This window comes from Anabrus simplex, chromosome 11 (assembly GCF_040414725.1).
Source record: "Anabrus simplex isolate iqAnaSimp1 chromosome 11, ASM4041472v1, whole genome shotgun sequence".
Lineage (NCBI taxonomy): Eukaryota > Metazoa > Arthropoda > Insecta > Orthoptera > Tettigoniidae > Anabrus > Anabrus simplex.
This window is the reverse complement of record NC_090275.1, coordinates 127,765,746-127,779,500: the sequence shown is the minus strand read 5'-3', so window position 1 is coordinate 127,779,500 and position 13,755 is coordinate 127,765,746. Positions and strand designations below refer to the sequence as shown.

General features: G+C 38.7%; 1 protein-coding gene across 2 annotated transcripts in view; it reads left to right on the top strand.

Annotated features, from left to right (window-relative positions):
* LOC136883187 (general odorant-binding protein 28a) overlaps positions 1-13,755 on the top strand; it is a 150,006-nt gene that overhangs the window by 79,075 nt on the left and 57,176 nt on the right. Inside the window, exon 1 of one of the 2 annotated variants that reach the window (XM_067155375.2) lies at positions 714-784. The exons of the other annotated variant lie outside the window; for it this stretch is intronic. Coding sequence (XP_067011476.1) covers positions 728-784 — 57 coding nt within the window. The 5' untranslated portion in view covers positions 714-727. Of the gene's footprint in view, positions 1-713; positions 785-13,755 lie in introns of those variants that run through there. 2 annotated transcript variants of the gene reach the window in all.

Here is a 13,755-nt window from a genome sequence, read left to right as displayed (position 1 = left end):
TTACATAATTCTTTCTATAATGGTTGCTGGATTCATTTTTTGTTTTTTGAAAAATGTTCACATCGAATGTAGCTTTAGTGTAACTCCGCTGGTAGCGGTACAGACCGGATTAAGAAAAGGAATTCATACTGTAGCTCATATCCCTAGGAGTTGCTTGCCTGTCGAGTTTTGGTCAGTCTACGATAAATATTACAAATTTAGACGTGGTTAGAAGTACCGGTGTAGACGAGGCGGGTTTTCCAAGTCCTCAACACTGGTCTTGCGTGGACTAGTTATCAATAGCCGTAATGAAAACAGCATTACATGCAATCAAGTTTTCAGTTGAAGCTTGCATGGGAGGAACGGAGTTCTAGAAAGCTCATGACTTAAGGAGATTCCCACAACACCACATGTTACGTAAGGCGAAGGCTGGGTCTAAAGCCTCTATTAAGACCAGCCAAGAAGAAGACATTTTGTCAGTTAATAATAGCAGTTGGAAAGTAAACAACAGGAGTTAGACGCTGAATAATTGATCAATTTTGTGCTTCCACCACCGTTATTGACAGTCGTAATAAATAACAATCAAACTGAACTCTATGATCTTCGGGGAAACGAGAAAAAGGATGCACTTTTTTCCGCTGACAGATGACTTTTACCACATTCTATAATTACACTGTTCAATTCTGTGAAGCTAATATAAAGCGAGTTGTCTTCAAGTCAGAAAGGACATTAAACAAAGATCTCCAACATGAAGAGCTTCCTTGCTTCTTTGGTTGTGGTTGCTGCCACCTTCGCTGTAGGATGGGTAAGTTACAATCATTACTCGCCTGTGCAAGTTTCTGTTATGTTCCAGCTTTTAAACAGGGGTTCATGGACATCTTTATGGCTATCCATGAGAGTCTCCTTTAATTTTTTTATTTATATTCACTACAATTTTAAGATGAGCATCAGAAATGTGTCTGATAAATTTTATTCCTATTTGATTATCGAAACAAAAAATGAACACCAACTGGTTTGCAAAGACAACATGCACGTTGCCTTGTCGAAGACCATTCCACAGTTCCATCTTCGTATTTACCTTTGATGAAATGAATCTCAATGCTTAAATAAATATTTGTCTTGTTTTGCTCAAGTTTTGTATGAAGTGGTCATTAGTTTTGCATGATGAAGATTGGAACACATAATTTCTTTATTCTGACTGTTCATAACATTCATAATTTGTGTATGTGGCAATCAATGTAGCTCTTATTTTTATTGATTTCAAATATATGTAGAAGAAAGAAGTCCAGCGCCGCTCTGTGACGTAAGTTGCATGTAGCAAAAAATGGGGCTACGTTTCAAACAGAGGAAGCATTTTCTTAAAGTAGCCTGCCGAGTTGAGTTTTTGTGCTTATGTTCAGTTTTATAGTCAGATATTCAAGGAGGCGTGATATTTTTTAAAGATTAAGAATTCCTGGCTTAAATAATGGTATTAACAATGATGTGGACGCTTGTGTTGGTTCCCAACTCACTGTTCAGTAGTGGACTTACGGTACTATCTGTTGATGTCTGGAATTCGTTTTCCCTCACCGAAAGCCATTTCTTCTGACCAGGTGAAAAACCAGAAGACAAGCAGCGGCTCAGATCAAGCGAATGAACACACACACTTGCAAGTGAAATGTTTCTTTGCTGGACAAGTTTTTCGCGGTTTAGTATTTTCATTTCGTAATTGTTTTCATGTAATTTGTTACAGTATTTGTCGCCCCGTAGTCTACGGGTAGCGAGGCTAATTTTTGTCAAAAGGCCCCGGGTTTGATTCCCTACGAGGTGGGGGAGTCGTACCTGGATCTGAGGGCTGGTTCGAGGTACATTCAGCCCACGTGATTACAATTGTGGAGCTATCTGAGAGCGAGATAGCGGCCCCGGTCTAGAGAGGCAAGAATAACGGCGGAGATGACTCGTCGTGCTGACCATATGACACCTCGTAACGTGCAGCACTTCGGCCTGAGCAGAGGTCGCTTGGTAGGCCAAGGTGCTTCGAGGCTGTTGCGCCATGGGGTTTGGTTTTGTAAATACACAGTTGCATTCATAGCAGTGAATTACACGAAAACTATTACATGTAAAGCAAAACAATTACACTTTGAGAGTAACATGGGTAGCACCGAAATTAACCTTCCTAATACCGTTTGGGATACATTTCCTTTTATTTACATTAATACCGTACAGCATATACCGACCGGTATGGCTCAGCGTGGGTGTGCTTTAACAGAGATACTCAATACGTGTTGCTATCATATAGAAGAAAGAAAGTTCTAATGTATAAAATAAATTTGAAACCACTAAAACGTCTTTAGAATAGAGCTATTAGAAATTTGTTAGGAGCTCCATATCGAAATGAACAGTCTAAAGAAGAATTAAATGATATTGTTTACATTTTCAATCATAGCAACAGTGTTATACAGCAGGGCATTGCAGAGCGCAAGGTGAAAAGTGCAGACGGCCAGCAATTGCGCTGTCTCTGTCTTTCGCTACGACCGTCTCACTTGCTCAGCCGAGTTGCTCCGATACAAAACGCTGGTCGAACCTCTGCGCTTCGGTTTGGGCGTTTGAGAGGCCCTGATATACACCAGTACAACACACGCATAAAACTCAATACTTATACGGGACGAAGATTCTGAAATATATAACGAACTGTCTCATGAAATAAAATATCTTTCAACAGTCTGACTTTACCTGATTTATGTTTTATTGCTGACTATAAACATGGACCTGTAACCATTTTTGTCATTAGTTCTGCTAAGTCCGGCTCCATGTTTAAATGGTTAGCGTGCTGGCCAATGGTACAAGGGATTGCCGGTTCGATTCCAGGCCGGGCCGGGGGATTTAAGTACCATTACTAGATAAATCCTTCAGGCTCAGAGTTTGTACCGTCTTCATACGAAAATTGGACCCAACATCTATACCATCGAGAAAGAATTCATGTATCAATAGAGGATCCATAGCTAACCACCTCGTTTCTACATCTAAGACTGTAGGACACAAGGAGTTCAGTAGAGAGATAGATTGGAATTCAATCAGTTAAAACAGGAAGTCAAACCACATCCAGTGTACTCTGAGCCATTCACTCCAGACTGGCAAAGCAGCAGGATTTGTTGGTGTTTATCGAGAGTTCCTTAAGAAGCAACCAAGCGATGGCTTACGACATTCTTCAGCTCCATTTTGAACTTAGGACGTCTGCCTCCATTTTTCAAGAAGGCCAAAATTATTGTAATATTAAAACCAGGGAAGAATCCAAAGATACCTCAAAGCTACACACCAATTTCCTTACTTAGTGTCACCCACGAACTACTTGAAAGCTTTTTACTGAATAGAATTGCTCCTGCAATTGAGTCATTGACTCCTATTGAACAAGCTGGATTTCGCCAAAAACGAGTTTGCAGCGATCAAGTTCTTGCTCTGTTTTCCTACCTAGAAGTTGGTTTCGAGAAGAAGCTCAAAAGTGTTTCTGCCTTCCTGGATCTCACAACAGCCTATGACACAGTCTGGAGAAGAGGAATTCTCCTCGAACTTATAAAGGCAGTTCTTTACCTTAAAAAAGGTCACGCTGATTGGTAATATGCTGAGTAAAGGCTATTCCAAGTTTTAACTGAAAATGTTAGGAGCAGGTTCTATACAATCAATAATGGTCTACCGCAGGGATCCGTCCTATCCCCTCCGCTATTCAACTTGCATACTCATGATCTACCCGAAACTCTATCACGCAAATTCATCTATGCAGATGATATAAACCTTGCAGTTCAAGTTACCGCCTTTGATGAACCTGACGATATATTAAACGCAGATCTTAGGAAGATCGATGAGTACTTCAGAAACTGGCGGCTCCAACCAAGTGCCTCAAAATCTGTGGTTGCCACATTTCACCTGAGTCACCTACAAGCAAACGATCATCCTAGAGTGAAGTTTAGGAATTAATGCCTAAAGTACAATAGCTGTCCTAAGTACTTAGGTGTGACATTGGACAGGACACTGACCTAAAAAGATCATATTGGAAAAACAGCTGCAAAACTGAAAAGTCGTAACAACATACTTAGTAGGTTAGCTGGCGCTAGTACACCCAGGACTACTGGAATATTGTGCAGGCATTTAACTGCCATCTAGTGGATATTCAACATCGCCAAACTCTCCATTGTTCTCCCTCTCAGTGGTTGCCTGTACTATGTAATATCGCTCCACCCCATCTTAAGAGACGGCAAGCTCTTGTTCGCCTGTGGTGAAGGATCTTGGAAACTGATGCTCTTCTAATTCATAATGATGTCAAACGTCTTTCTAAATCGAGATTGAAATCAAGAAAGCCAGCTTGCAAGACTGCTGTAGATCTTACGTCAACCAGGTTCAATCTCCGAAATGCCTGGAGAGGTGAATGGTTAAAGTCGACACCTCATGGCCCACTCCAATCAGTGATCCCACTACAAGGCTTGCTGGCTTTAATCCACCTCGGACAGTCTGGTAAAGGCGTGGTACTGGTCGAACTGGTGCAGCGCTATATCAGTGGGGTTTGATAAATTCTCCCCAATGTGATTGCGGTTTTGAATTGCAAACCATCAAGTATATTGTGCATGAGTGCTCTATACGTGCATATCCCTGCTCTTTGGATGAACTCCACTCAGCATTTCCAGAAGGAATTAGATGGATTGCAGGCCTTACTATCCATATTTGAAAAGTGGTCCTAATACTGTAAAGTGTATGCATGTAACAATATAATTTAATGTAATTCTTATTGTCTTGTAAGCATCACACGCTAAATAAATCAATAATAGCATTAGAATTCATCCTCACAGACGCAAGTTCTACTTCATTCCCTAGCTAGTTTTTTGTTCAGATATTATCGCTATTAGAGTATTCCCTTGTATCGTATTCATTTCCCGCACGTCTTATCACCCTTGTACACAGCCCTTCGCCGGATCCGTTCACGAATAAATTGACTTCAATTGAATTCTCTGAGTGTTGCATTTTGGCGGGTCAAATCCCATAATTTCTGAAATAACATTTTTACGTGGAACTCAAGGAATATCCATCCACATTGGCTGGTATTAGAATCTGATCTCCTTGGTGTGACGTGGTAGTATTTATAGCAACCATTTCAACACACTTATTTACAAGAATGACGATGCAATGCAGGTGAAGAAACAAAAGAATAAAACTGACCAGCTGCGAACTTCACCTTCACAAAAGAATCCAGAGTAGAGAAAATGAGATGTAGAGTCGTTCTGTGCAACTGAAGGTTGGTAAACCTGATGAAGGAAACTATTAGTAACGTCAGCGGAGGATAAACAGTGATGAGGAAATGTTCAGATAACAGCTCCATTCTTGACACTCCCAACCAGCCAGACTGTAGCTAATATGACCGTGCTGCACCCACAAACATATGTAACGTGATTCTTATTCACAACGCATCCATTGATTTCATAACAAAACCAGGTATTTTCTGTCAGTAAAATCTTTTCTAGTAGCTAAAACAAGGCGCTGTCTTGATTTATAAGTTCCTAGCTGATGTACCCGTGCTTCGCTACGGGATTCTCAGAAAGACTGACTTTGTGGTTTTCCTAACTGAAATCAACATAGGTCATTACAAAAACGTAAGTATGAATATAGCGATTGAAAGCAATGCTATCATATAAAATACTCGATGAAATGGAAAGCCGCACGTTTTATCACTTTTAACGAACAGTGCTGCGGTTAGATTGCGGTGCCAATCTAATAATCCAAAGTTCCAGAGCTGGGATGACCAGGCCGCAGATTGCCATGAACACTCATCTGTCATTATCCCGCTAAATATGCACACTGTTCATTCCAATCAGTGCCTCAGAGTAGGGATTGAATAGCCCGAATGCTATGATGATCCAGTGTGTTACGTACCAGTAGTATCAGAACATTTATAAACCAGGGGAATGGCATGCTAAAGAAGAAAGTTGTCTAACTCCCCAGCTACTTCCCATCAATATTCAGGCAGGCTGTTACACTCTGTACGACTGGGCGAGTTGACGGTGTGGTTAGTGGTGCGCAGGTGTGAGCTTGCATCCGAGAGGTAGTGGATTCGAACCCCATTGTCGGCAGCGCTGAAGATGGTATTCCGTGGTTTCCCACTTTCACACCAATCAAATGCTGGGCCTGTACCTTAATTAAGGCCTAAGGCACTCCTAGCCCTTTCCTATCCCATCGTTGCCAAAAACCTATCTATGTCGGTGCGACGGAAATAAAATAAAAAATACTCTGTACGCAGCAGTAATCTTATCTACCGGAGATGAGGGGCAACAGAAGGCACAAAGCACATCACGACAAACGATGGTCAATGTAATGTTATTGTTGATCAATATTATGAGCTTTCTATATTGTAGGCCTAAACATTTAGTTTTCTTTCGACTCTGTGATTTGTAAAATATTTTATACCGTAAACTGTAGTTTCTTATTCTCCTACTTTACATACCGATTTTAATTAAATACTGTTTACCGATTTTCTCGTTACTCGGCGCTGATATGGACTTAGTAACAAAAATCCAAATTCATGAATATCTTGGTGATCATAGCCAGTACGGTAACAATGTATAAGACATGAATAATAGGAAATTTAATACTATATAACCTTAGTTATCTAGCATTCATCGACTACACTTCTAATAAGAAGTATTTGAGAATTACATTTTAGGCCTACCCCTAAACTACCATTTCACTCAGCGTGAATAAAATAATTTACAGCCTAGACTATAGCGACTTATTTCCTGACTTTGCATACCGATTTTCATCAAGATAGGACTACTAATAACAACAATATTTGGGAAGTTAAATTTTAGGCCTTCCCCTAAACTACCATTTTTCTCAGCGTGAATACAATTATTGATAGCCTAGATTGTAGCAATTTATTCCCCAACTTTGCATACCCATTTTCTTTAAAATACGACCACTAATAACATAAATAGTTGTGAATTCAATTTTAGGCCTTCCCCTAAACTACCATTTCACTCAGCGTGAGTAAAATTATTTATAGCCTAGATTGTAGCGGCTCATCCCCCGACTTCACATACCGATTTTCATTAGACCACTAATAATATAAATAGTTGAGAATTCAATTTTAGGCCTTCCCCTAAACTACCATTTCACTCAGCGTGAGTAAACTAATTTATAGCCTAGATGGTAGAGGCTCATCCCCCGATTTCACATACAGATTTTCATTAAACTCTCTTCAACCGTTTTCTCCTGATGCTTGTACATACATACAGACAGACACACAGACAGATAGACAGACAGACAGACAGACAGACAGACAGAAATTACGGAAAAGTAAAAAGTGCATTTTCTTGTTACTATGGACATGACCGATACAGAAATACCATTATTTTCAAATTCTGAGCAATGTACAGACAAAACTCTTATTTTATATATATAGATTTAAGACACTAGAATATTACGGTCAGTTTTTAAAGCTTGTAATACGAGTTGATGTTACAGTAATAACGTCTGAGAATAGAATTTTCCACAGAACTCTATCTCGTAGTACTGGTGCTCCGCCACCATCCAGATTCGCTGTAAACACATTAAATTTTCCAAAGCCAATTTTCTGGAGACTGGCCGAATATCTGGCCAAATGCCTTTCTTGTCCTTCTTGTGTTTCATTCTGCCTATATTCAACGTAAGAATATTTGTTTGTAACGGTTCAAAACATGGTAGAAAAATCAGAAAAAACTTCGAATAAGAAATGGAACATTTGATTTTGCTTTGATATGAAAATACGCGCACATCCATTTAGGCGTAAATAATCAGTCCTATTATAATTTCGATGCGTTTTCCATTATTTCCCCTTTTGCGAACAGTATTTCCGCGTCATGCTGTCTCCACTACTCCTTTGTTCCGAAAAGGTAACAATGAAACTTTATATTCTTTGGTTAAGGCATCAGATATTCAGTATAACACCAACCAGACCGTTCACGATCGACTGTGCGTTATGAACTCATTAACCATTATTTATCTATTTATTTGATTTATAACAATATTGCCCCGTATAGACTCATTACAAACGGCAGCAAATCTCCAGTTATTATAAAAATAAAGTCCTCGATCCTGTCTGTGTGTTTGTGACGGCTAATCTCAAGAACCACTGGATTGATTTTGATGTGATTTCCACCATTCTATTGAGAATTTCTCGGGAAACGTGTATGAATAAAAACATTGATCTATGGCGAAGCCTCTGTAGCTTGGGGAAGAATTGTTCAAAATAAAAAGTTCTACAAATAATTCCGGGACAGTATATATTTATCTAGGCCTATACCTGTTTTTAATTTACAGTTTGCAGTAAAACATTTCAAATTCAAAAACAACTTTTTAAAGTGAATTAATTACTTAATCCTTATGAAAATAAATAGTTTAATCCCCTCAAGTATCTGATGTTAAGATTTGACGAGGCAGTACTTCACGGAGTATTGACACTCACATGACACCAACTTGCAGTACCGGGTCTAGAATTCTCTCTCTCACTTCCACTGCTCTGTGACTGTGTTGGGCTCAGTTACATTTTAGCAGAAAAAGTACGGCCCCCATATTACAAAAAATGTAAAATTAAGCAATTTCCTCAATTGAGCTGAAAGTTGAAGGACTGAAGGGCCCGGAAAAGTTTCAAATTGTGAGTTTTGGAGAGCTCTATCAAACTTAAAAAAGCAGTTCCGTAAAAAGAGCCTAAATCGCTTCTTTCTTTCCTCGTTTCCTTTTTTATTCAAATCTTAGACTTATTTACGAGACAGAATTCTTTCTTGGTTCAATACCCGCAGGCGTTTTTTGATTTTTGAAAAATGTCTACACCGAATAAGGGCTTAAATGAAACCCTCCGTTGACTGACCTTTGCGCTCGTAGTGAAACCGCGACCGACTGGATCCCTCGCTGGGAAACTTACATTGGCGCTCGTAGTGAAACTCACATTACCGTTCATAATGGTTCTTAACTAAAACAATGTACTGACTCATATTAGCGCTCGTACTGGTGCTTAACTAAAACAGTGTAATATCAAAGGAATGGAAGGAATCTATAATAATACCAATTTATAAAGGAAAGGGTGATAAAAGGAAACCAGAGAACTACAGACCAATCAGCCTGACCAGTATAGTTTGTAAAATAAAATATAAAAGTACATCAGAGGGATATTGGTTTATGAGGAGCCAGTATGGATTTAGAAACAAATTTTCTTGTGAGGCACAACTGGTGGGATTTCAGCAGGACATATCAGATCAATTGGATTCAGGAGGTCAGTAGATTGCATAGCCATAGATCTTTCCAAAGCCTTTGATAGAGTGGAACATGGAATATTATTAAAGAAATTGGAGGGAATAGGATTGGACGTAAGGGTTACACGTTGGATAAAAACATTTCTAAATTCAAGGGTTCAGAAAGTCAAAGTAGGAAATAACGTATCGCAGGAAGAGAAAGTTTGGAAGGGAATTGCACAGGGTAGTATAACTGGACCGTTACTTTTCTTAATATACGTAAATGATCTATGGAATAATATAACATCAAAAAAATAAGATTGTATGCAGATGATATAATTGTGTATAGAGAAATAAAAACCATTGAGGACTGTTCAGAATTACAAAGGGACCTTGAGAGTATCCAACAATGGGTTGAAGAGAATAACATGAAGGTTAATGGAGACAAATCAACTGTTACAACATTTACAAACAGGAGCTTTAAAACTGAATTTGAATATACTTTGGATGACGTAGTTATCCTAAAAGATGGCAAGTGCAAATACTTAGGTGTGAGATTTGAATGTAATTGGCACTGGAAGGATCATGTGGATGACATTGCTGGGAAAGCATACAGATCGTTACATGTCATAATGAGGCTACTTAAAGGATGCAACAAAGAATTAAAAGAGAAAAGTTACCTAAGTATGGTTCGTCCATTATTGGAATATGCAAACAGTGTTTGGGATCCTCACCAAGAATACCTAATAAAAGAAATAGATAGTGTGCAGGGGAAGGCAGCAAGATTTGTAACAGGGAATTTCAGGAGAAAGAGTAGTGTATCAGAAATGTTAAAGGAACTTGGGTGGGAAACTTTTAAGTGAGAGAAGGGAGAAAACTAGACTTATAGGATTATACACAGCCTATACAGGAGAAGCAGCATGGAGAGATATCCGTGAGAGGCTTCAGTTGAAAAATAATTATATCGGCAGGACTGACCACAAATATTTTTATTATTATATCGGCAGGACTGACCACAAATATTTTTAGCAGAAGCGACTGGGGTAAATTTTCATTCATTGGGAAGGGTGTAAAGGACTGGAACAGTTTACCAGGGGTAGTGTTTGATCCTTTTCCAAAATCTGTACAGATATTCAAGAAGAGAATAAACAGCAACAGAGAAAATAAATGAAATATTAGAGGGCATTCGACCAGTGCAGGTTATTGTAAACAAACAAATGTGTGTGAATAAATTAATTCCATCCCCTGGTCTAAGGAGTTTGTACAGCCAAAGTAGGGGACTGCCCGTAGGGGTGCAGTACAGTGGGGACTTCGAGGGTCCTGGGACCGCTACGGTAGCTGTGAAGGCCCTTCAGGAACTCTGAAAAGTGGTGGCAAAAGGGGCTCTGGTTAAGACGCAGCAGGTCGTTATGCTACTTAGGTTCCAGAATGGGTAAAGGAAAACAAAAGTTAATAAATGCAGTGTAAATTTTAATCTTATACCAGTTGTACAGTGTCATTTGAAGTAATTCCACATACTGTATATCAGTTGACTATATTAGTAAGCAGTACAGGAGATATTATAAGTAGAATTTTGTAAACAATATAAATTTATTAAGGTTGAGCTGTGTGTTTAATAGAAAAAATTGTTAGCGTAAATTGTACAATATTGTATTATAGGAAAATTTTCTTCTCTTGTTAATTTAATATTTAGTGCTTGACAATAATGTATTTTAGTGTACCATTTACCACTGAGGTAGACACCTCATTTGCAAATAAAGAAATTTTGATTTGATTTGATTTCACTAGTATTAGCGCTCGTACTGGTGCTTAACTGAAACAATGTATTGACTAGTATTAGCGCTCGTAGTGGTGCTTAACTAAAACAATGTATTGACTAGTATTAGCGCTCGTAGTGGTGCTTAACTGAAACAATGTATTGACTAGTATTAGCGCTCGTAGTGGTGCTTAACTAAAACAATGTATTGACTAGTATTAGCGCTCGTAGTGGTGCTTAACTGAAACAATGCATTGACTAGTATTAGCGCTCGTAGTGGTGCTTAACTGAAACAATGTACTGACTCATATTAGCGCTCGTAGTGGTGCTTAACTGAAACAATGCATTGACTAGTATTAGCGCTCGTACTGGTGCTTAACTGAAACAATGTACTGACTAGTATTAGCGCTCGTAGTGGTGCTTAACTAAAACAATGTACTGACTAGTATTAGCGCTCGTAGTGGTGCTTAACTAAAACAATGTATTGACTAGTATTAGCGCTCGTAGTGGTGCTTAACTAAAACAATGTATTGACTAGTATTAGCGCTCGTAGTGGTGCTTAACTAAAACAATGTACTGACTAGTATTAGCGCTCGTAGTGGTGCTTAACTAAAACAATGTATTGACTAGTATTAGCGCTCGTAGTGGTGCTTAACTAAAACAGTGTATTGACTAGTATTAGCGCTCGTAGTGGTGCTTAACTAAAACAATGTACTGACTAGTATTAGCGCTCGTAGTGGTGCTTAACTAAAACAATGTACTGACTAGTATTAGCGCTCGTAGTGGTGCTTAACTAAAACAGTGTATTGACTAGTATTAGCGCTCGTAGTGGTGCTTAACTAAAACAATGCATTGACTAGTATTAGCGCTCGTACTGGTGCTTAACTAAAACAATGTACTGACTAGTATTAGCGCTCGTAGTGGTGCTTAACTAAAACAATGTATTGACTAGTATTAGCGCTCGTAGTGGTGCTTAACTAAAACAATGCATTGACTAGTATTAGCGCTCGTACTGGTGCTTAACTAAAACAATGTACTGACTAGTATTAGCGCTCGTAGTGGTGCTTAACTAAAACAATGTACTGACTCATATTAGCGCTCGTAGTGGTGCTTAACTAAAACAATGTATTGACTAGTATTAGCGCTCGTAGTGGTGCTTAACTAAAACAATGCATTGACTAGTATTAGCGCTCGTAGTGGTGCTTAACTAAAACAATGTACTGACTAGTATTAGCGCTCGTAGTGGTGCTTAACTGAAACAATGTACTGACTCATATTAGCGCTCGTAGTGGTGCTTAACTAAAACAATGTACTGACTAGTATTAGCGCTCGTAGTGGTGCTTAACTAAAACAATGTATTGACTAGTATTAGCGCTCGTAGTGGTGCTTAACTAAAACAATGTACTGACTAGTATTAGCGCTCGTAGTGGTGCTTAACTAAAACAATGTACTGACTAGTATTAGCGCTCGTAGTGGTGCTTAACTAAAACAATGTACTGACTAGTATTAGCGCTCGTAGTGGTGCTTAACTAAAACAATGTATTGACTAGTATTAGCGCTCGTACTGGTGCTTAACTGAAACAATGTATTGACTAGTATTAGCGCTCGTAGTGGTGCTTAACTAAAACAATGTACTGACTAGTATTAGCGCTCGTAGTGGCGCTTAACTGAAACAATGTACTGACTAGTATTAGCGCTCGTACTGGTGCTTAACTAAAACAATGTATTGACTAGTATTAGCGCTCGTAGTGGTGCTTAACTAAAACAATGTATTGACTAGTATTAGCGCTCGTAGTGGTGCTTAACTGAAACAATGCATTGACTAGTATTAGCGCTCGTAGTGGTGCTTAACTAAAACAGTGTATTGACTAGTATTAGCGCTCGTAGTGGTGCTTAACTGAAACAATGCATTGACTAGTATTAGCGCTCGTAGTGGTGCTTAAGTGAAACAATGCATTGACTAGTATTAGCGCTCGTAGTGGTGCTTAACTGAAACAATGCATTGACTAGTATTAGCGCTCGTAGTGGTGCTTAACTAAAACAATGTACTGACTAGTATTAGCGCTCGTAGTGGTGCTTAACTGAAACAATGTATTGACTAGTATTAGCGCTCGTAGTGGTGCTTAACTGAAACAATGCATTGACTCATATTAGCGCTCGTAGTGGTGCTTAACTAAAACAATGTACTGACTCATATTAGCGCTCGTAGTGGTGCTTAACTAAAACAATGTATTGACTAGTATTAGCGCTCGTAGTGGTGCTTAACGAAAACAATGTATTGACTAGTATTAGCGCTCGTAGTGGTGCTTAACTGAAACAATGCATTGACTCATATTAGCGCTCGTAGTGGAAGAAAAAGGCAATCACGGGCGACTTGATGTCATCTCTATGGGCTGACCTACACGATATTCTTAAATGGGAAACAACACAAGTATATTGATATTCACTTGATAAATTTATACAAAATTTACAAAGAAAACTGTTAAAATCACAAAATACTGACAGTCTATAACATTTTGAAGAACTGTTTAAATTTTCAAGATGTTCCAGTCTCTCCATTAGTGTAGACAAGGTATTTTTGTAATGAATTCCTGTGTAGAAATTTTAAGCAACCATCTAATTTAATTGTAAGCATTAGGTGCTTTTGAATGCCACAAAACAGATGTTTTCAAATTGGCTTCTCCAAATTTGATGGTTTTTTTCTTTCCGTACGGTCTAGCTGATCTACTTTCTCCTCTAATTTTGTTGCTTTCACCTTCTTCTCAGAATTTAATTCTTTCAGTTCTGTTTTTTTTT